The sequence below is a fragment of the Rhinatrema bivittatum genome, chromosome 9 (assembly GCF_901001135.1).
Source record: "Rhinatrema bivittatum chromosome 9, aRhiBiv1.1, whole genome shotgun sequence".
Taxonomy (NCBI): Eukaryota; Metazoa; Chordata; class Amphibia; order Gymnophiona; family Rhinatrematidae; genus Rhinatrema; species Rhinatrema bivittatum.
In genome coordinates this window covers 63692291-63715665 of record NC_042623.1, presented here as the reverse complement: position 1 = coordinate 63715665, position 23375 = coordinate 63692291, and the positions used below count along the sequence as shown (strand labels likewise).

At 45.9% G+C, this 23375-nt stretch overlaps 1 protein-coding gene across 4 annotated transcripts in view; it reads right to left on the bottom strand.

The window, feature by feature from the left end:
* The window catches only part of GRAMD4 (GRAM domain containing 4), a 210480-nt gene that overhangs the window by 48112 nt on the left and 138993 nt on the right, over positions 1–23375 (bottom strand). For all 4 annotated transcript variants that reach the window (XM_029617381.1, XM_029617380.1, XM_029617382.1 and 1 more), the window contains exons 6-13: positions 14625–14760; positions 13948–13973; positions 13408–13499; positions 12951–13042; positions 11675–11723; positions 11446–11517; positions 3820–3863; positions 3599–3708 (exon numbers count right to left, since the gene is read on the bottom strand). In XM_029617381.1, the coding sequence (XP_029473241.1) occupies positions 3599–3708; positions 3820–3863; positions 11446–11517; positions 11675–11723; positions 12951–13042; positions 13408–13499; positions 13948–13973; positions 14625–14760 (621 nt within the window). The remainder of the gene's footprint in view (positions 1–3598; positions 3709–3819; positions 3864–11445; positions 11518–11674; positions 11724–12950; positions 13043–13407; positions 13500–13947; positions 13974–14624; positions 14761–23375) is intronic.

Here is a 23375-nt window from a genome sequence, read left to right as displayed (position 1 = left end):
AGGAACCTTTGCACTGTGTGATGTCGCCAGCAAGTCTAGAAATGGGAGGGCCCCAGCAGCCCACTATGAGCTGGAATGCTTTGTTTGAAAATTCCCATTCTTCTGGTTCCAGACTCTGTCTGCTAAGGAAGTCGGCTCTTACATTGTCTTTTAATTTATTTATTTTATTTATTTAAGTTCTTTTTTATACCGACGTTCATGGCACAAGTCATATCACATCGGTTTACATCAAACAGAGATTGATTAACCAAAAACTTTTCTGCAATGTGTGAAGCTGAGATCTCCTGAAGATGTACTTCCGCCCATTCCATGAGTTAGACTATTTCCTGCGACACTTGCTGGCTCTCTTGGTTCTTCACTGGGGATTATATAAGTCAATGTCGTCATATTGTATGACATTATTCAGACCGCTCGATCCTGCAAGCGGTCGACGAATCACAAGCATGCCAACCGAATGGCACAGGTTTCCAGCCAATTGTTGCTCCAGAGAAACTCTTCTATGCTCCAGCACCCCTGTGCTGTCAACTCCTGACAGTGAGCCACCCAACCCTGGAGGCTTGCATCTGTCTTGAGTACTAGCCAGGCCAGTGTTCAAAGGGGAATGTCCTTCCTTAGATGATCCGCTAGCAACCACCACTACAGTGAAGCAGTTTTAAGTAGTCCTGACACTGTGGACTTCAACGTGCAAGCAGTGTGCGCTGAAGAGGACGCATATGTGCCCTTGCCCACAGAACTACTTCTAGGGTGGCTGCCATCAACCCGAGCACCTGTAGGTATACCATCGTGCGTATTGTTTCTGTCAATAGCTGCACCTGCGTCATCAGTTTCTGAAATCGGCTCTCTGGTAGGAACACCTTGCCTTGCTTCATGTAGAAACGAACACTGAGATACACCATTGTCTGGGATGGCTGCAGATGGCTTTTGGTCAAGTTCACTCAACCTAGTTCCTGTAGCAAGGAGATCACCTTGCATGAGACATGAAGGCTTTCTTTCATACTCTTGGCCTGAATTAGCCAATCGAAGTATGGGTGGGCCACAATGCCTTCCTTTCTCAAGATTGCCGCTACCATCACCAAGACGTTGGAGAAGAACATAAGAACTTGCCATGCTGGGTCAGACCAAGGGTCCATAAAGCCCAGCATCCTGTTTCCAACAGAGGCCAAAACCAGCCACAAGAACCTGGCAATTACCCAGCATGTAGGCCAAGCCAAAGGGTAGCGCTCAAAACTATAATGTCGCCCCAAAACAGTGAAACGCCGAAACCATTGATGCTCCAGTCGGATGGGAATATGCAGGTATGCCTCTGATAAATCCAGAAACGTAAGAAACTCCCTGACTGTACTGCTATTATCAATGCGAGAAAGGTTTCCATGCAGAAATGAGTTACTCACAAATGACGGTTGACTCCCTTGAGATCCAGGATGGGGTGAAAGGAACCTCCTTCTTGAATACAATTAAATAAATGGAATATCGGCCTCCACTCTACAGGGATAGTTGACCGCTTGGCAACGGAACACACCAGCGTATCCACTTTTGGAAAGCACAACTGCTCTCTCGCTGCCACATCCAGGGATACAGGGCTTCCAAGACTCGTCACCCTTTAAAATTAGCTTTCGGGGGTGCCCTATTCAAGATCAATTCTTGAATAGCATCCATAATGAGGAAGAAAAGGAAAATTGGTTCTTACCTGCTAATTTTCTTTCTTGTAATACCACAGATCAGTCTAGACAAGTGGGTTTTGCATCCCTACCAGCAGATGGAGGCAGAGAACAAAAACAGTGAGGCACTGCTACATATCAAGAATTTTGAAGTTAAGGAGAAATGTTTGGCTTCCAGTCGATTGGAGTGGCTCCCCGAGGTGCTAGTTCCTTTGAGGGCCATCCCTCGGGTCAAGCCGGGCAACCAGGAGGTTGGATGCCCCTGACTGTTGTAGCCCGCTGGTACTGGAGGCCTTGATAGCCAGGGAACTGGCTCCCTCTGGGTCTCTGAAGGCCCCCCTCCTGCCTGCCGCTGTCTTTGTCAGTGACGTCACCCCATATGTGAGAACTAGCATCCTGCTTGTCCTGGGATAAACTCTGTTAGATTATGCATTCAAGTTAAAAGGTGCAATAAACAAACTGACACATACATACATATAATGTGCTGTGTGCTGTATGAAGATTTTGTGTGTACAGCTTTCAGAGTTTCTCTATTTCTCACTCTCTTTGTGAAATGCTTCTTTAAAGAGCCTCGTCTTTAAGCTCTTTTTGAAGGATTGAAATCTCTCTGTAGTCTTACCTCTATGGGCATGGTGTTCCATAGGCCAATGATAGTGCTCTTTCTCTGACTTGTGTTAGTTTTGCAGTTTTGACTGAGGGGATGGTTAGGAGGGCTTTGTTGGCAAATCTCAGGTTTCTGTGTGGGACATGGACACAGAGTGCTGTGTTTAGCCATTCAGCTTTTTCGTCGTGGATTAGTTTATGATTTGTACAAAGAGTTTTATATTTTACCCTGTATTCAATTGGCAGCCAGTGTAAGTCAGCTAGCGTTTCAGTGATATGATCTCTTTTTCTTTTGCCAGTCAGAATTCTTGCGGCTGAGTTTTGGAGTGGTCTTATTGTCGTGTATGGTAATCCTAATAGAAGGGCATTACAGTAGTCAGTGCTGGCAAATATTAGTGCTTGTAGGACTGTTCGGAAATTTGTTTAATTTAGTAACGGTTTAAGTTTCCTGAGGACCATTAGTTTGGCATATCCTTCTTTGACTTTTAATGATATGTATTGTTTGAGGCTAAGTTCTATGTCAATTATTACACCGAGGTTCCGCACTTTCTTGGCTATTTCAATTTTATGATTTTTTTTTTTTTTTTTTTTTTTTTTTTTAGCAGTATTGGAGATTGGATGACCATCATATTTTTTCGTTCTAGATGGAGGAATTCAGTTTTTCCTATGTTAATGACTAGCTCCATTTGGTTTAGTAGCTGTTTAATGATGTCAAGATACATGATTGCTAGGTTTAGTGTTTTTTCCAGTGTGTCTTCGACTGGTAATAATATTTGAATATCATCGGCATATATGCAGTGTATGATACCCAGGCCAGCTAGGTATCATGGTGGTGAATTATAAAAAACAAAATAACAAAAAATAATTTTGATACAAAAGGATGTATTTGGACATGCATGAAGTTATCTTTTGATACATTGTTTGAAGATTTTTTTTTAACTTTTTGCATGCTCAATAGATATTTATAAAAAGGTTGGTGGTGGATAATTCATGATTATAAAGCTTATACACATTGCCTGGTGGTAATGGAAATAAGGTAATATATGAAACTTTCCACTCCTCCTTTTAAACATTTTTTTTTAATATGCATTTAAATCACATGGTCATTGAGTTGAGTTTTGCTCAACCAGAAAAATCAATGAAGATAAATAAGTGAGGTGATACAATTGAGTTGATAAAGAAAAATTCATAGGCACCATGATGGAGCAGTGATCGCCTAACCCGCAACATCCCAAAATAGATAGAAAGATGATAGAGAAAAAACCCAAGTTCTATCGCAGGTCTTACAGTCTTAAATCTTTGGACAGGTGAAGCCAGAAAGAGACTAATGACCTTACCTATAAAAAGCCCAATGAGCTTATAGGGAAAAAAGCAGGATGCGATGAATGCTGTCCAGAGGACCACATACAGTTTCTGTGTTATATCTGGCTGGACCCACATGAACAAGCTGAAAACAAAGCAGACACAAAAAGAGCTCTGCAATTTATTTGATGTGTTTTAAAGATGATCAAATCATGTGTTTCAAGAAATTAGACAAATGAAAAAAGGAAAAACATACTTCTTGATCTTTTCCAGTATGTCAGCCATCTTTCCAAACAGGTTCTGTGTGGAAAGAAAATGGTATCAGATTTGTAGTCAATACTGGGTTTGCCCTTGAAATCACTTGTAAACATTCAGTGTGCACTTTATATCAGATTTCTAAAGCTTTTCCCTGTAACAGTAGTGTTACAAAATATTTGAAGGTTTTCACTGAACAAAAGTACTTGTGAGGATCCAGGCTGCAGTGCAACCCTCCTGCTTGCAGGAGCCCTCAGTGGGCTGCACAGGCTTTGCCTTGAAGACTCTCCAAATCAGAGCTGCCACACCCATAAAATCCTGCCATTCAGTGTATTGCTTCAGCTTGGGTCTAACCACAGTCCTCACCTTTGCTCTCCTTAAGTCCTTGCCTTGCTTGTTTGTTTGCTGTCCTGCTTACATAAGAACATAGGACTTGCTTAGGCCAGTATACTAGCCCTCCAGTTGTGTATGTGTGTTTGTCATTGTTTGTTCTGTCCTATTCCTGTATGTATGCTGGCCCCTTTGTTTGTATCTGTTTGTCCTATCTTGTGGGTTCCCTTGTGTTTGTATCCCTGCTCCAGCCTCACCCTATCTTAGTGGATGATTCTTAGTTCCCTGTACGTACCATGGATCAGTCCAGACGGTGGGTTATGTTCCCCCTCCAGCAGGTAGAGTCAGACCAAAACGTCAGAGGGAGGTGCCACCTAAGCCCGCACCCCCCCTCTATGTCCCTTCAGTATAGTTCTGACTCCAGCAGAGTGGAGCAGGGGAACATTAGTTCCCCAGTACTTTGGTTTAATTTGCCATTCTAGCTCTTAGGTCTTTTTCTGACTTAACTGTGCTTGTGAGGGATCAAGTTTGCTATTGAAAAAAAAAAAAAAAAAAAAAAAAAAAAAGATTCCTGCAGTTTGCTTCGGGCACTTGCAGACAGGTCTGTGCTGACTTTCCTGCTCTGTCTTCCTTTCCTGTCTGTTTTCTACCGCCGCTTTCTCGCCGGGGTGGTAAGTACCTGCCTGTATTTATTCTTTTTCTCCTCACAGATTGCTGCTCGCGCCGCGCTGCTGGGGTGCATGCTGGTGGGTCCAGCCTCTCCCCACCCCCCTCCCTCCCCAACTCTCGGTCGCCTTCGACCCGCAGCCCCGCGAAGTCACATTCCCTGGGGCTGCTGATCACTGGGAGGTACCATTCCCCGGTGGTCCCTGCATATTTTGGGAGCTGGATGGGGGTGCGACAGTGCTCTGAGACCGAGCCAGACGCGAGCGACTTTGACTGATCTTCCTTCCCGCGCTTCTGCCCTCCCTCCCCCTGCCACGCGACATGTCGCGATTTTCAGCATGCACCGCGTGTGGTCGGCCCGGGGGTCGCCGCTCCAAGGAGGGACTATGTACCGACTGCCTCCCCGGTGGGGAGGTCAGCTTGAGGCCGGAGGAGGACACTGAGGCGTGCGGTCAAGACCACGCTTACGGACAGCAACCTGCCCCATTCCCGCGAAGCGCGGGAACGGCGGCCATCTTGTCACAGGAACAAGCTGCCTCCGGCGCCTCGGAGGAGGACGCGGAGGCCTCGTTTTCGGCCCTACCACCGGTTCTGGAAACGGTACGGGCACCGGATTTGCTGCTGCTGTCGGGGGATCCTCGGACCTCACTGGTTCCACCATCTTTCTCACCGGAATTCGTGGACCTAATGCATAACGCGTTCCTGGCCCGGATGGCTCAACCTGTGGATCTCATCCCCGGGCCTTCCCCCCCTAAGCTGGCACGGTCGGACCCTGTCCCCGGGGGAGCCCCCCACCAGAGTCTCGGCCCCCCGAGAGTGGGGACGGCAGGCCCGACCCAGGCCCTTCCTGGATCTTCCGGAGGGGATCCCATGCGGCATGGGGGACACCTGGACCCGGATTTGGCCAGCGATGACCCGCTCCTGGCGGCTCAGATGGAGGGTGACGACCCTCGGGTCCTGCGCATTTTCCAGAAGGAAGAGCTGGAGGATCTGATCCCGCATATCCTGCAGGAGCTGGACACTGATGCACCGCCTGATCCTCCAGGACCCGAACCCACGGCAAAGAAGGGGGATCCTGTTCTGGCGGGGCTCCGTCCGCCGGCGAGAGCATTTCCCACCCATCCTACATTCCTGCAGTTGCTTTCTAGGGAATGGGACTCACCAGAAGCCACACTCAAGGTCAGCAGGGCCATGGAAAAGCTTTATCCATTACCTGAGGATTTCCTGGATCTACTTAAGGTTCCAAAAGTTGATTCCATGGTCTCTGCGGTCACCAAACGCACCACCATCCCGGTGACAGGGGTCATGGCCCTGCGGGACCTCCAGGACAGGAAGCTGGAGATGTACCTCAAGAGAGTGTTCGAAGTGTCGGCGCTGGGAGTGCGAGCGACCACCTGCAGCTCTCTGGCTCAGAGAATTGGGCTCCGATGGGTACAACAGCTTCTCACGTCACAGGATCTGCCCACGGAGGAGATGCAACAGGTGGACAGGCTGGAGGCCGTGATTGCCTATGAGGCGGATGCCCTGTATGACCTGCTCCGGGTCCTCGCCAGATCGATGGTGGTGGCGGTCTCGGCTCAACGCCTCCTTTGGCTTCGGAAGCCCCGCATGGAATCAACTTTTGGAACCTTAAGTAGATCCAGGAAATCCTCAGGTAATGGATAAAGCTTTTCCATGGCCCTGCTGACCTTGAGTGTGGCTTCTGGTGAGTCCCATTCCCTAGAAAGCAACTGCAGGAATGTAGGATGGGTGGGAAATGCTCTCGCCGGCGGACGGAGCCCCGCCAGAACAGGATCCCCCTTCTTTGCCGTGGGTTCGGGTCCTGGAGGATCAGGCGGTGCATCAATGTCCAGCTCCTGCAGGATATGCGGGATCAGATCCTCCAGCTCTTCCTTCTGGAAAATGCGCAGGACCCGAGGGTCGTCACCCTCCATCTGAGCCGCCAGGAGCGGGTCATCGCTGGCCAAATCCGGGTCCAGGTGTCCCCCATGCCGCATGGGATCCCCTCCGGATCGGCAGATACCTCCTCCAAGTCTCGTCTAGGTTCACTCCCGTTTAAGGGTAAGTTCCTAATTGGAGAAGATCTGGATCAGATCATCAAGAACCTTGGAGAGAACGCGGTGCATAGGCTCCCGGAAGACTGACCGCGTTTCACGAGATCCTACAGTTCCTCCAGGAGTAAATTCCGCAACCAACACCTTTTCCACACCACGAGACAGCAGCCTCCGTGGACTCCCTCTACTCACTCACATTCCTGGAACCGGCCCTTTCGGGGGCGCAGATCCGGCAGGGAAGTTCCCTCTCAGGGCGCCTCCTCCAAGCCTCCCCCCAATGATGCCAGGACGACCCACTCTGCGGTACCCCTCATTGGGGTCCGAATCTCTCTCTTCTACGAGGAGTGGGTCCGGATCATGTCGGATCAGTGGGTCCTAGATGTTCTAAAGCACGGCTACGCATTAGACTTTATACAGCCCCGAAGAGATAGATTTCTCTTCTCGCCCTGCGGATCCCTTCAAAAGCAGATCGCGGTTCGCCAGACGTTGGACCAGCTCCTTGCACTGGGAGCAATTGTTCCAGTGCCACCATCAGAAGTGGGCCGGGGACACTATTCCATCTATTTTGTGTTGCCCAAAAAGGAGGGCACTCTCCGCCCTATCCTGGACCTCAAGTTGGTAAACAAGTCTCTCAAGGTTCCGCGTTTCCGGATGGAGACACTACGTGCGGTAATAGAGGCTGTACATCTGGGGGAGTTCCTGGCCTCCCTGGACCTCACGGAGGCGGATCTTCACATCCCAATCTTCAAGGCGCATCAACGGTTCCTCCGGTTCAAGGTACTAGGACAACATTTTCAGTTCCAGGCCCTCCCCCCTTTGGTCTGGCGACGGCCCCTCAAGTCTTCACCAAGGTCATGGTGGTGGTAGCGGCGGCCCTGCGTCGGGAGGGCATTTTTGTTCACCCTTACCTGGACGACTGGCTCATTCGAGCAAAATCTTTGCACCAGGGTTATCGGGCGGTCGACAGAGTATTACAGCTTCTCCAGTTGCTCGGGTGGATCATCAATTTCGCCAAGAGCAGCCTCACCCCATCTCAGTCATTGGCCTTCCTGGGCGCGAGATTCGACACGGCGGAGGGCAAGGTGCTCCCGTGGCCGGAGCGGGCACAGGCGTTGCGGGATCAAATACAGCAGTTCTCTGGCCTTCCTTTGCCCACAGCTTGGGATTATCTATAGGTTCTGGGATCCATGGCTTCCACTATAGATCTGGTACCCTGGGCCTTTGCGTATCTGCGTCCATTACAGAGGGCCCTGCTTTCCCGCTGGAAGCCGGCATCGAGGGACTTTCAAGCCATCCTCCCGATTCCGCAGAAAGCCGGCGACAGCTTCGCCTGGTGGCTAGACCCCTCCCATCTGGCTCAGGGGGTATCTCTGCAGACTCCGGACTGGATAGTAGTCACGACGGATGCCAGCCTCTCGGGCTGGGGGGCGGTCTGTCAGTCGAGTTCTCTCCAGGGCCAGTGGACACATGCCCAGGCGAGGTGGCCGACCAACCGCCTGGAGACCAGAGCGGTCCGTTTAGCGCTGAAGGAGTTCCTCCCCCTCATTCACCATCGGGCAGTCAGGATACTCTCGGACAACGCGACCACGGTGGTGTATATAAAACGCCAGGGAGGCACGAGGAGTCGTCACGTCTCCCTGGAAGCGGACAAGCTTATGCCCTGGGCGGAACTGCACCTGACCCGATTGGCGGACTCGCTCATCGCCAGGGTGGACAACATCCAGGCGGACTTTCTCAGCCGTCAACACCTCGACCCAGAGGAGTGGGAGCTCTCGGAGGCCATGCACTTGATTGTCCACCGTTGGGGGGTTCCTCACGTAGACCTCATGGCGACGGCCCGCAATGCCAAGGCCCCTCGCTTCTTCAGTCGTAGAAGAGAACACGGTGCGGAGGGAGTCGATGCACTGGTGTTGCCATGGCCCCGTCATCTTCTCCTCTATGTATTTCCTCCCTGGCCTCTAGTGGGCAGGGTCCTACGAAGGATCGAGAACCACCATGGCACGGTAATCCTAGTGGCTCCGGAGTGGCCTCGCCGGCCATGGTTCACGGATCGTCTCAACCTGGCAGAGGACGGGCCCCTGCGTCTCGGACATCTTCTTCGCCTCCTTCGTCATGGGCCAATATTTTTCGACGAGGCAGCTCGCTTCTGTCTTGCGGCTTGGCTTTTGAGAGGCGCACGTTGAGATGACGTGGTTACCCAGAGGCCGTGATCTCGACCCTCCTGCGTGCACGAAAGAAGTCCACCTCTGTTGCCTATGTCCGGGTGTGGAGTGTTTGAGACATGGTGCAAGGCTCAGGCTACACAACCAGGACAGGCGTCCGTGTCCCAGATTCTCTTGTTTCTTCAGGCGGGATTGGAAAAGGGTTTGGCTTATAACTCTCTCCGAGTACAGGTCGCGGCCTTAGGAGCCTTGCTTCGTCGCGGGACAGAACTTCCTCTCTCCTCGCATCCGGATGTCGTCCGTTTCCTTAAGGAGGTGAAGCATTTGAAGCCACCATTCCAACACCCTTGTCTCTCTTGGAGCCTCAATCTGGTACTTCGGACCCTTGACAGGACTCCCTTCGAGCCTCTATGGACGGCTATGCTCAAGGACCTCACTCTCAAGACAGTCTTCCTGGTGGCCATCTCTTCGGCCCGTCGGGTCTCTGAATTACAAGCGTTGTCCTGCAGGGAACCGTATCTTCATTTCACTGACTCAGGGTCACCTTGCGTACACAGTACCCTCATTCCTGCCCAAGGTGGTTTCATCCTTTCACCTAAATCAGATGGTGGAACTGCCCTCCTTCTCATCGGCTGAGTCTCGAGACCTCCTCAAGCTTGATGATAAGCACTGCTTGCTGCAGTACCTGGAGGTTACTAACGAGTTTCGGCTTTCGGATCACCTTTTTGTCCTTTGGTCGGGACCTAAGAGAGAGCACCTGGCGTCTAAGGTGACGATCGCTCGCTGGCTGAAGGAGGCCATTGCGGCAGCGTAAATCGGAGTGGGAAAGAAATCCCCGCTGTGGGTCAGGGCTCATTCTCTACGCGCTTAGGCAACATCCTGGGCGGAGAGTTTTTCGGTTTCATCGCAGGAAATTTGCCGGGCGGCTACTTGGAAGTCGCTACATACTTTTGCTCGACACTACCGTCTGGATGTTCAGTCATCGACTTTGGGTTCGTTTGGTGACAGAGTCATTCGAGCAGGGCTATCTATGGCCCACCCTCAGTAGGGAAGCTTTGGTACATCCCACCATCTGGACTGATCCTGGTACGTACAGGGAAAAGAAAATTATTCTTACCTGCTATTTTCGTTCCTGTAGTACCATGGATCAGTCCAGACGCCTTCCCTCAAATTGGTTGGGTTTTACTGCTCGATTTTTTCTTCTGTCCGTGACTCTCCTGATTAGAGTTGTGCGCTATTCTCCTTTGGAGCTGTGTTCCTTACAGTTCTGTTTAGCAAGTTGCCGTTGTTTCAACAGTTACGTTTTACTATTTCGATTTCAGGATTTAGTGTTTCCTTTATCTTGGTTTACTTGATCCCTCCGTTTTCTCTCTTCTATGGCTTTGATAGTCTATATACTGAAGGGACATAGAGGGGGTGCGGGCTTAGGTGGCACCTCCCTCTGAAGTTTTGGTCTGACTCCACCTGCTGGACGGGGGACATAACCCACCATCTGGACTGATCCATGGTACTACAGGAACGAAAATTAGCAGGTAAGGAATGATTTTCTTTCATCTTGCCAGCACCTCCGATGAAGTCCTGCTGGCCACCAGAACCAGAAGGCTCAACCTGAGGAGGTGATCATCAGTTAGGAGAAGAACTGGTCCTGCACAGCCCACGCCTACAGAGGACAGTTATCCCCGAGTCCAGAGCTGCTCCTGTCTTGGGGGATCACCCCTTAGCACTACCGTCACAAAACAGGGAACATATAGCAACTACAACAATATGTCAATTGTTTTCTGTAGTAAACAAAATATTGCCCAACTAAGAGTAATAGATCCATCAAATCCAACACCTCAGATCAAGACTGACATGCAACAGAAACCAGTGGCATCTTATATACTAAGATTTATGGAGGCCTATGTTTTCAAGAAGAGTCAGATATTTTCTACAAGTTCAAAATTGGAAGGGGACTCTCTTTAAAATTGTTTTAGAGAGTCTCAGGAACAGAAGACATGAGGTAGAATGATTAGTGATTAGAATCTGAAACTAAGAGTAAAGAATTCTGTGGTCGGAACCACAATGGACACTGAACAAGTTACAGTCTCTTACTGAGCCCCAAACTATAATTGGTTTATAACACTGCAACTTTGAGGACTCACTACGAATAAGGCATTACTGTACTAATTAAAGTTACTATGTATTTAAAGTTGTTTTACTAATAAGTATTTTTTCAGTTCACCCTAAACTTACTCTCAGTGGAAGCTGACTGCACACTGGTGATGTAATGTACCCTGTGAATCCTCAAGTTGTGATCCCTCCCTAATAATAATTATTTCATACTTATACACCTCTGATCCATATAACATGCTTGCAATGGTGAATAACAAAGCGTAAAATAAGCAACGTGTATATATAATGGTGCCTGAACAGTACCTGGGCTTTCTGTGCCACATCTAGAACAAGCTGAAACTTTTCTGACACAGTCAGATCTTCTTTTGGAGGTTCCTTAAAAGTAAACAAATTAAGACATTATGAATTCTTTTTATACAAGATCAGAAGTAGTTTAAAATATATCCATCACAAAAACTGGATTATAAATCAGTATTTCACGCTCTAAATTATAAATCAGTTTGAGTTTGCAGTGCTGAGATTTAAGACTTACAACGGTTTCAGAAACTTGAGGCACAATGCTCCACTGTATTCTCCAACCCCTAAAATAAAGGAAACTGTTGTAAAAATGCTTTTATTTTATATGCTATGTTTATTTTTTCAATTTTTAATTATGTATCGTATTGTTATTTTATCTTTGGTAATGGGGACTGGTTATTTTGTTGTACATTTTATTTAATTTTTATGTGTAAGGGTACTGACTAGTTGGTTCGTAATTTAGATTTATATAAATAGAAGATGAATGCATACTGTAGGAAACATATGTTTACAACATTTAAAAGCATTAGATTTTCGGTTGGATTTGTCACCATTCTAGTCATAAAATGGCCTGAAAGGTAGGATGAGTAAAGGCATAAGTACAGTTTCTGTATAAATAAGATGTAAGCCAATTTCTCTCTCATTGAAATTAAATGTTGGTTACAATCGTCTTGTCATTTCATCTACACCTGCATGTCACTGTATTTATGCTGCACATAATATAAAACAGTTTTCAAAAAAAAACAAAAACTATTAAGTTCAGTCCCTGTTTGGAGGCAAGAATCTCAGTTATCATACAACACCACCAAATGACCACCAGATTTAGGGTCTACATTAAGTTGAGGAAGGAATCACGATTTGTGATCCTTGGCAAAGGACGGTTGCTGCTAGGCTAGGCTGACTTGGCAATATAAAATAAGGAGAAAAATCCTGTGCATCTGCAATTAAGGGTGAACAATGCCCAGCAGAGACCAGTTTCAATTGAGCTGACAGCCCCAAAAGAGCAGGAGGAAACAGAGGCAAAAAAAAAAAAAAAAGATACACTATAAAAATTATCAATGTAATACAATGAATACTGTGTGTATACAGAGGATAACTATAGTGCTATACCACTTAACCAGCAGATTCAGATCTGTGTAGGACTTTATTAAGAAAAAACAGTCTATACCTTGTCATCTGATCCTTTCTGGAAACATTTTAAAAATTACTGAGAGATGCAAACTGGTTTCACATGTGGTTTTTGCTGTAACATTCAGTGGAAATACAGCATGGAGAGTCATGGTGGCCGTAAGGAGACACAAACGTAATGCTGATGAATTACAGAAGGAAACCCTACAAACTTGGTTGCCTTCCATGATTGACAACATTCTTTAGGATTACATGCTTGTGATTTCAATAAGTATACCTCATTGTTTTCAGTTAGTACTGGGACAATGCAAGACATTATACAGAAAATGGTGTATGAGCTTAGTATTTGAAGGAAAACCCAATGAAGATAAGAAAAACATTACCTGGCTATGAGGTAATTAAGGGATAACCTCAAAATAGCTAAAAATAAGAACATAGGAATGGCCCAGCCATGCCATACAGCATTCATATAAATCTGAAAATTTGAAAAATAAAACCAGGTTACAATCAGACAATATAACACATTAAGAAGCATTTCTTAAAGGTAATGACCATATTTTGTTGAATTAACTTCCTAAAGACTAGAATATGGCCCTGTTCAGATTGCTTTTCTTTCCACTCAGCGCATGACGTAAAAGAAACCAGCCTCACTACACTACACTAGCTATACGACAATTTGACTCTGCGCAACAAGTCAAGCTAGTGCAACAGTGCCAGCCTTCTCCCTAAAGCTCAGTTCTGCAAGAAATGCTGTGCTGCACCACGAACTAACAGACATCACTTAATGAAAGCTTTGTATAAAAACATTAGCAGGCTTTTAAAGATGAGAAGGTCACTTACAATAAAGGCAATAATTGACGTGTAGACAGAATGCCAGTCTGATAAGGCAGAAAGGTTCCTGACAAAATTTGTAACAGGTTTGGCACCTCTCTCTAGCAAGGAAAAGAAAAAAGACAAAGCACAATGGTTCAGTTTCAAACAATCCCCACCCCACCAAAAGCAGTTCCTCTCCTTATTAACAGGCTATGTATTAAGATTTATAAATAAGCCACTACAACATCATATGTATTGTTTACAAAATGTTAAAAAGAAAAATCTGTATATTTCTTTTTAACCAATAGAATAACACATTAACAAAACAGACAATTAAAACAGAAAGATTTTATTTAGCACTACTGATCTGATTCCTCAGATAGGCCAAGATTAAGCAAAAGATTCAAAGATCACTCTAAACGATAACAATCTAAAGGTAATGTTCAAACATCAGCATTCCCACAGCCCCCAATACACACGGGTGAGCTGGGACACTGGCTGGAGCGCTCTTTCAAGAAATCCTCATCTCATAGTGAACATTTCACATCAGTGCATGTTGATACTTACTCAATCTTCTCATATTTTCGGTTAACCTAGAAAAACAGCAAATGTTCATATGTGAGCAAGAAACCTGATCTTCCAGTACAAACACCTTTGTTTCAGCTGCCATCCTACCGACTGGACTGAGAAAATCACCCCATCCTAGGGACTATCCAAGATCCAAAGCTTTTCTTGCAAGAAATGTTTGACAAGCGGTCACAAATGCACTTTAAAAAGGCCATTACAGAACCCTACCTTATACATTGTTGCTACCTGTCCCTGTTTTACCTGGAAATTGAAGAAAATATGTGGTAATCACAGTGGAATACCAAAAAAAACCCCAAAAACTCTGAAACCTGGTATTCCACCCGTTCTTCTGCATAGGAAAGTATGAAGGTCCTCTGGTGGTGAACATTCATGACTCACAAGCAGATGAACAAAACACAAAGTGTGCAATTCAGTGAAGAGCCATTTAATACCTTGCTTGACACACACTTCGGTGATTCTTTTTAGATCTGTATTCTTGAATGTCTCATTTAGAGTTGACCGAACAAAACATTCAATGGTGCTCTTAGCAGAGCCTTCTCTCTCCCCTTTTAAGGCTTTGTCACATACAAGCAGCTGAAGGAGATTGCGACCAACATTATTGGTACAGTACAGATTATTCATAAGTAAGTAAGAGGATTACCTACAGGGATCATTACCTTCTAGCACTCAGCGGTTCCTCCGTCTCCACTGTGTTCTCCTCTGGTTGAAATCGAAAATCTTCAATGTATTCTCCAAACTTATCATAGAACCACTTCTGAACTCTGGAACACACTGTTTGACTGCGCTGCTTATCTTTAAAGAAAAAGGCTTGATATCAGAACATGCATTTTAATAAAGCAACATCGAAACATGAGAGCAGAAAAAGACTGTATGGCCCATCCAGTCTGCCCATTTGTCCAATTAATTATCCCATGTTTTTGTCTCCAACATCTAGTCCTGGGGGAATTCTGCGCTACTGTGGAGCGTGGAATTTGCGCAGAATTGCCAAATTCTGTGCAGAAAATAACAGAGGAGACCCCGGCATGCTGCAAACGGAGTGTGTCCCAAGTGTGCTGTGGGACGCGCTCCATTCGCGGCGAAGATGAAGGCCCCAGTGAGAGAGAGAGAGAGTGAGGAGGAGAGAGAGCAGGAGGGTGTGAGAGCATGGAAGGTAAGAGCGGGGGGCGCGGGGAATGCTTGAGTGTGGGTTTCAGAAAGAGAGAGCCTATATGAGGGGAGGTGAGGGGAAGGTGAGAGCGCAGGAAGGTGTGAGAGAGCATGGGAGGTAAGAGAGCAAGGGGGGATACTTGAGTGTGGGTTTCAGAGAGAGGGAGCCTATATGAGAAGATTGTGAAGGAGTGTGTGTGCATGTGAGAGAGAGTGGGAGCTCGTGTGTATGTGAGGGTGCTAGCCTGTGTGAAGGGATTGTGTATGTGTGAGACAGAGCCTGTGTCAACAGGTGTGTGTGAGGATGTATGTGTGAGAGAGAAAGGGAGCTTGTGTGGGTGTGTATTCAAGAGAAAGGGCCCTATATGAGGGGATGTGTGTGTGTGCGCGAGAGTGAGGGAGCCTGTATGACGGTGTGTGTATGTGTACTAGAGAGAAGGAGTTTGTGTGTGAGGGGAAGTACTGAGAACAGGGTCAAACTCTGGGACTGGCAATAGAGTAGAAGGGGTTGAGCCTAGAGGTGGAGAGGAGAGATTCTGGCAGGTGGAGGAGTTGGGGCCTGAGAGGGAAAGTGGCCAGGGGAGTAGGGAGAGCGAGTGGAAGGAAGGGACACACAGTGAATTTCTAGGGAAATTCTGCTCAAAATATTTAAAATTCTGCATCTTAAGTAATAACTTTTTTCTGTATTAATTTAAAATGTAATTACTTAAAGACTGTCATGTAAATTGTTTTATTTTGACCAATATAAAGTTTGCAGAATTTTAAGTTTTTGTGTGCAGAATTTCCCCAAGAGTAAACATCTCTACTGGTAGATAGTTCCATGCATCCATCATACTCTCTTGTAAAGAAATATTTCCTAAGATTACTCCTAAATCTACCTGCTTTCACTCTCATCTCATGACCCCTCCCTTCTAGAGCCTCCTTTCCAATCAAAAAATGTTCACCTCCTGTGCATGGAAACCTTTGAGATATTTGAATGTCTCTATATCAGAGCTTTCCAAACTGTGTGTCGGGACACGTTAGTGTGTCGCCTGCAGTGTGCAGGTGTGTCGCGCAAGCCCGGTCAACTCTGACGCAAGTTTGGGCTTTTTTTTTTCTAGAGATTCACTTTTTTTTTTCAGTTTATGGGTTGCTTATTATTGGGTGATTTTTGCTGTCAATCGCTTTTTTTGGGGGGCTTGGTGGGTGGAACAAGCCCAGCCATCCTTGCATTGGCTGCTGCTGCTGCCAATGAGGCCTGGCCATGAGGAGTACTGACTGCAAGCAGCAGTGTCTGGTGATCATGGAAGGGAGTGAAGCACTTAACTGGCAACAATCAAAAAGACGAGGTACATGAGTGTGGGGGCCAGACATGTGCTGGGGGGAGAGAGATGAGTGAGTGGGGGGCAAATGTGCTGGGGGGACAGACATGTGCTTGAGGGGGAGAGATATGAGTGTGTGGGGTACAGACATGTGCTGGGGGGAGGAGAGAGATGAGTGTGTGGGGGACAGACAATTTGTTTTATTATTGTTTCTCATAAATTATAACAATAACATGAATCTTGGAATATATATTTTTAATATAAATTTAAGGTTTTCATGAGATAGGTTGTGTCGTGAAACATTTTATTTATGTATATATTTAAGGAAACATACATAAATTGTCAAAATATGTTTCGTTCGTTTAACCTTTAACCTCTGGTTTACTAGTAGACTGAATTACTGTGTCCCGAAATTATGTTTGTCTAAAAAGTGTGTCACCAACATGAAAAGTTTGGAAAGCTCTGCTCTATATTGTACGGGCCCCCCCAGCCAGTCGGGTTTTCAGGATATCCCTAATGGATATATATGAGATATATTTGCATACAGGAGGTAGTGCATGCAAATACATCTCATGCAAATTCATTAGGGATATCCTAAAAACCCAACTGGCTGGGGGTGGGGGTGACGACCCGTAGGACTGGTTTGAGCACCCCTGCTCTAGGGTATACATGTGTGTAAATCTTTAAGTCTATCCCAATATGCTTTACAATGGACTATTTTAGTAGCCACCCTCTGGACTGACTCAATCCTGTTTATATCCTTTTGAAGGTGCAGTGTCCAGAATGTACACAGTATTGCAGGTGAGGTCTCACCAGGGATCTATATAAGGGCAACATCACCTCCCTTTTTCTGCTGACCATTCTTCTCCCTATGCAGCCAAGCATCTTTCAATCCAAACAAAATGAACCAAAAACACATTTTAAGAAGCTCAAGATTAGACAAGAAACAATGGAAATTTAGTGATAAAAAGCTTTCCAAGGCGGAGTAGTGTTAGTCTACAACAGCAAAAAAATGAGAGACTGGGGGCACCCTACAAAGCATTGATTCTTTGTGCAGTCTTCATGATACACCCAGTTAATCTGATTATTAGGATATCTACATTAAGCATGCGGGAGACAGATTTGCATGCACTGCCTCTACTGCATGCAAATCTGTGTCATGCATATTCATTCCAGATAATCTTGAAAACCAGACATTTTTAGAACCATTGCTACAGGATAACGAATTGAGGCCTACGTGTTCCTGAACAAGATGCATCTGAAGAAGTAGACCTGGAACACTTAGTTCCCCATTCAAAATCTGATTTTCACAAAAAACATGCAGAATTAACAATCACTGAAAAAAATGTGTGCAGCATGGGTTTTTCTTCCTTAAAGCAGGAGGTTTATTCTTTCTGCTTTAGCAAGTCATTTCCACATGTCCCCAAAGCAGGTTAGGGATGGCACACCACCCTACTGTACATATTCTCAGCCAAAAAACCATAAAAGGCACTGTCTTTAGCTCATGGCTCAAACCCTGTGACTGTCAAAAAGCAGAGAAGTAACCACATCATGCAGGCAGAGAAGGCAACCTGTCTAGGGGCATCACAATGAAAGAGGCACCTCCTCCAATCAGATGGTCCACTTGTGTTTGGCCTTCCCCTTTAAAGGAGCAGGTTGGCAGCACTCAGTGCATTGAAAAGTAGAGCCACCACTGGTTCACTCCATGCCTTTAAAAAGATAGGTCAGATAATTTACTAGCGCTCAGGCTGAATGATGCTTGGGAGAGCACTGCCTGGTCAGAGGAGGAACCCTTTCACCGCCTCACATCTTCAGAGGAAGAACCCCCCTCCTCCCACCCCCATGTCTAGAGGCAAGTCCAGCCCCGACTCCATGTAGAGAGACACTTTTTATAAAGAACTCATGAACATTAATAATGCATCTCCCAACAGCCAGACCCGCTAATAGCTCAGAAGGACCAGAGCTGTGAACTACTGCACTAAACATGCTGAGTCAAACAAAAGTGTGTCATGTGCGTAGCCTGTTAAGGCATTATTCAATCTCAGCTTCTACAATGAATAAAGCACTTCTGGAAGAGAGTAAGTTTAAAAAGGTCCTTTAAGGGTCAGTCTTTCTTGCATTATCTTTATTACCATCACAGAAAATATTCTATGGTACAGTATGACATGCCATGTTGGACCTTCCAAAATAAGGATTCATCCCTAAATGTGTTTGTATGAGAAATATGCATAAGTTTCCAATCCCTAAGAAAATATATTCCACCAAGCTGCCAGTTTTGAATATTCCAGCATGTAATCCTTGCTGTCCGAGATGGGAAGTGCTGCTGACGTGGGTGCGAGACTAACCCTCTGATGCAGAGTTCTCTTGAAGCTTCACAGAATGCACAGGGAATGAATGAGATGCCTCCCCTTTACAAAGCTGCATTATGTGACTCTTACACCTGATTCACTCTAGCTGAACAGTGTAGGCTCTGGAGCCTCTTCTAGCTCATTCTGCTGCTACCCTGACAGCTCTTCAGTTGCTGAAGCCTTGCCAACTCGTTCTCAAGGCATTCAGCCCTTGAAAGATCAGACCACATCAAGCTCTCCCACCAGGCTGATTCTGCCACTTGGAATGAGCTCAGTTTTACAAAATTGTTGCAGATGAAATAGGAAAATTGGTTCTTACCTACTAATTTTCGTTCCTGTAGTACCACGGATTAGCCCAGACTGCTGGGTTATGCCTCCCTTCCAGCAGATGGAGACAGAGAAAAACTTGAAGGGCACCCCCTGTAAGTACAGTGCACCACCTGCAGTCCCCTTCAGTATAAACAGTATCAAAGCATAAACTGAATTCTAACAGGTAACAGCAATCCAAATTTACTTATTTATTTTTAATTTTTATATACCGATGTTCCTGTATACAATACATATCGCACCGGTTTACATGGAACTGAACTGTCACCTCAGGGGTGGAATACATTGTAACATGTTGACAAAGAACTTTTACGGGGACATACATAAACAAGATTAACTGAAACAGGGTACAAAATCAGAAAACGTATGTACAGTGGTATGGATACCGTCTATCGCTTCATCAAGTTTTAGCTCTCAGAGAAGGCTTGGGTGAATAGCCAAGACTTTAGCTTCTTTTTGAAAGTTGCTAGACAAGGTTTTTGGCGGAGGTCCGGTGGAAGCCAGTTCCAAAGAGGGGGACCTGCAGTGGACAAAGTTCGTTTCCTCAGTGAACGTTTAGCCGGGTGGGTGTGAAGCATGTTCTGGTATGCACTTCTGATCGGCCTCTTTGAGGTGTGCTGCTGTAGTTGAAAAGATAGGTTGAGGGGGGGAGATGTTGTGTAGAGCCTTGTGAATCATCATGAGTGCTTTAAAGTGTATCCTGAATTTTATAGGCAGCCAGTGAAGGTTCTGGAGGATAGGGGTAATGTGTTCCCTTTTTTTGGTGTTAGTGAGGATTCTTGCCGTCGCATTCTGGACCATCTGAAGTGGTTTGATGGTGCTAGTGGGCAGGCCCATTTAATTTAGTGGCTAAATCAAATCTATGACAAACAACTATGTACAAATTAAGAGCACAGTGAAATCTTCGTTCTGCTATATAGTCTGACAGTAAAATTGAAAAATTCGAACAGATCCGAAAAATTAAATAACATCTACTCTGAGCGGGCATCTGGGCTGATCCGTGGTACTACAGGAACGAAAATTAGCAGGTAAGAACCAATTTTCCTTTCCCTGTACATACTCAGATCAGCCTAGATTGCTGGGATGTACTCAAGCTACCTTACATGGGGTGGGACCTAGAAAGTCCCGCTCGAAGCACACTGCTTCCAAAACTCTCGGAGTCAGGAGCCTTACCATCCAAATGGTAATGCCGAGCAAAAGTATGCAAAGATTTCTAAGTCGCCACTCTACAAATCTCCTGGGGGGAAACCAACTGACTTTCTGCCCAGGACGCAGCCTGAGACCTAAGCGAATGAGCCTTAAGACCTTCTGGAACCGCTCGCCCGTGACATGTATGCCGAAGCAATAGCATCCTTCAACCATCGGGCAATGGTGGCCTTGGACGCCTTTCTTAGGACTGCTCCACAAGACAAAAAGATGATCCGACAAACGAAATTCATTAGTGACCTCCAAGTAACGTAGAAGTATCCGCCTAGCATCCAACCTCCTCAATTCGCATGTATGCAGAGAATCTTGATCCAAATCCAGAAACGCAGGCAACTCAGACTGGTTCACGTGAAAGGGCGACACAATCTTAGGAAGAAAGGATGGCACCATTCACAGAGAAACACCGGAATCTGAAAATCTAAAAAAAGGTTCATGACAAGATAGTGCCTGAATCTCAGAAACTCTCCGAGCCGAGCAGATAGCCACCAAAAACACCGTTTTGAGCATAAGGTCCTTTAAAGTAACGCGCTTGAGTGGTTCAAAAGGAGGTTCACACAACATTCGAAAGACCAAATTCAAACTCCAAGATGGACAAATAGCCTGGAGGGGAGGATTCAAGTGCTTAGCACTTCTAAGAAAATGCATTACATCAGGATGAGTCGCTATGGACACTCCTTCCACCTTTCCTCAAACAGCCTAAAACTGCCACTTGAGCCCTTAGAGAACTGAAAGCTAACCCCTTCGCCAAACCCTCTTGTAGGCTAAGATGCGGACTATCAAGGCGTGCTTAGGGGAAACTCTCGATCTACTACACCACATCTACTATGGCATATCAAAAACTTTCCAGACCTGGATATACGTAAGAGAGGTTGATGTTTTGCGAGCCCGCAAAAGAGTGGAAATTACCATATCCTGATAACCCTTCTTTCTCAACTGCTGCCTCTCATAAGCCAAGCCGCTAGACAAAAGCGATCCACCTAGTCGAAAAATACTGGACCTTGCCTCAGGAGATTTGGAAGATGACCCAGATCGAGAGGGCTGTCCACCGCGAGGTTGATGAGATCTGTGAACCACGGCCTCCATGGCCACTCCGGAGCTACCAGAACCACCGTCCCCGGATGGGCCTCTATTCTCCTTAAGACCTTGCCTACCAGGGGCCAAGGAGGAAAGACGTAGAGCAGAATGTCGTGGGGCCATGGGAGAACAAGGGCATCCACTCCTTCCGCCCCATGCTCTCTTCTACGACTGAAGAAGCAAGCCGCTTTGGCATTCCTCCGAGTTGCCATTGAATCCAAGCGGGGAATCCCCCACCGCTGAGTTAACTTGAACAAGGATTCCTGTTAGTACTTTTGTTTTGTTTTTTTGTTGGGTTTTTTTTGTAGTTAAAGAATCAAGCTACCAGGACTGCAGGTTCTGCCACCTTCATCTGCTGGAGGCAGAGAAATACTGAAGGGGGCTGTCTGCAGGTGGTTCACTGTATTTACAGGGGATGCCCTTCAAGTTTTTCTCTGTCTCCATCTGCTGGAATGGAGGCATAACCCAGCAGTCTGGGCTGATCCGGGTACGTACAGGGAACTACTTCAGCTCTTTATGATGCACTTAATGTTCAAATACAGGACAGAGCTCTTGTGATGGCAACCCAGATAGTTATATACGATATCAACAGTATGCTTTTATGGTGGTCTTTCCTCATATTTTCTTTCCAGAATTAAATGAACCATGAAATATTTTAAAAATTAGCATGCAATTGTGTTATTTGTACTGGTTAAAAATATAGAAGCTCTACCCCAAAAAACTCTTTAAATTTATTTTGTGAATAAAAAAATCATAATTCTTGGATTCACAGGCACCAATTTACTTAGGCAGTTTTCATAATTTTCTAATGTCTCAGTAAAAATCCCTTGTGTGACCCCGATTCTGACACACCCAATAGGTGACACTGAGCAACAGCTCCTGGCATATTAGATGCCCCATATCATTTTCTTCATGCTTCTGTAAAAGCAATGCATTTTTTCCCCACCAAGAATCTCATTTTATTGCCAATGCAGACCATTCCTTTTTACAGATTCACTATTTAATTTAATTGATTTTTATTCCGCACTGCCATGTGAAATACCAAAGGTCAATACCTGAGCCCAGCTTCTTTGCCTCAGACCATTCAGGGATGCTATGGATGCAGGGTTCACTGCACTCCTTCCCCACCCCCCTATCTGAGGGGGATGGGGAGAGCACACTCAGAGTCCATGTCTACTGGGTTCTGTGGGCCCCCTGGTCAAGGGCTAGCACTGCAGTGGCTGGGCAAAACAGGAGAGGTGATGGGAGAAAGTGTAGAAAAATGTGAAAGAATCCTGGATAATTGCAAATGAAGGCTCTTGGCACCACATTCCCAACAAAGGCCAGTTCCAATTTACAAGCCAAAGGAGTAGGAGAATACTGCCCTATCCAAAAATAAACCTATAAAGTACAAACAAATTTAAATGAGTTTTTGATCTGGCAGTTTCCTCCCACCCTTTTGCACTTCGAACTCAATCAGAACTGGCTTTCTTTGGGCTACCATGCCTTGGGCCTTCATTTGCAGGTACTTGAGGATTCCCTCCTACCCCTATTTTACCTCCTGTCCCAATTCACTCAGCCCAGCCAGAGAAGGAATTTGAACTCTGGTCTTCCACATGATAGCATGGAGCACTGCTACTAAGACAGAAGGTTGGGTTTTTATTATTAACAAGAAGCAGCAGAAATGTGTAAAAACTACTGGGGAAAAAAAAAAAAAGCAATGCTATTCTCCTCTCTAGCCTAGCACTCACTGCAGCTAGTGCAATACTGGGCCACTGGAACATCTCCTTAATAGCCAAGGTCAGTAAATACAAGATGATCTTGGATCCTTTACTGGAATCACCAGATTAGTTTTGCTCTTCACCTGTTTATTTTTTGTTATAATTTCTGTCTGCAAGGTCCGATTGTGGACATGACCCTGTTTCTATAATGTTGGACTGTGTCTTGGCATTCATTAAATCAATTGGGGGGGGGGGGGGGAGGTATAACAAAGTCTTAGAGAGAACATGGGAAAGTCATTTGTGAT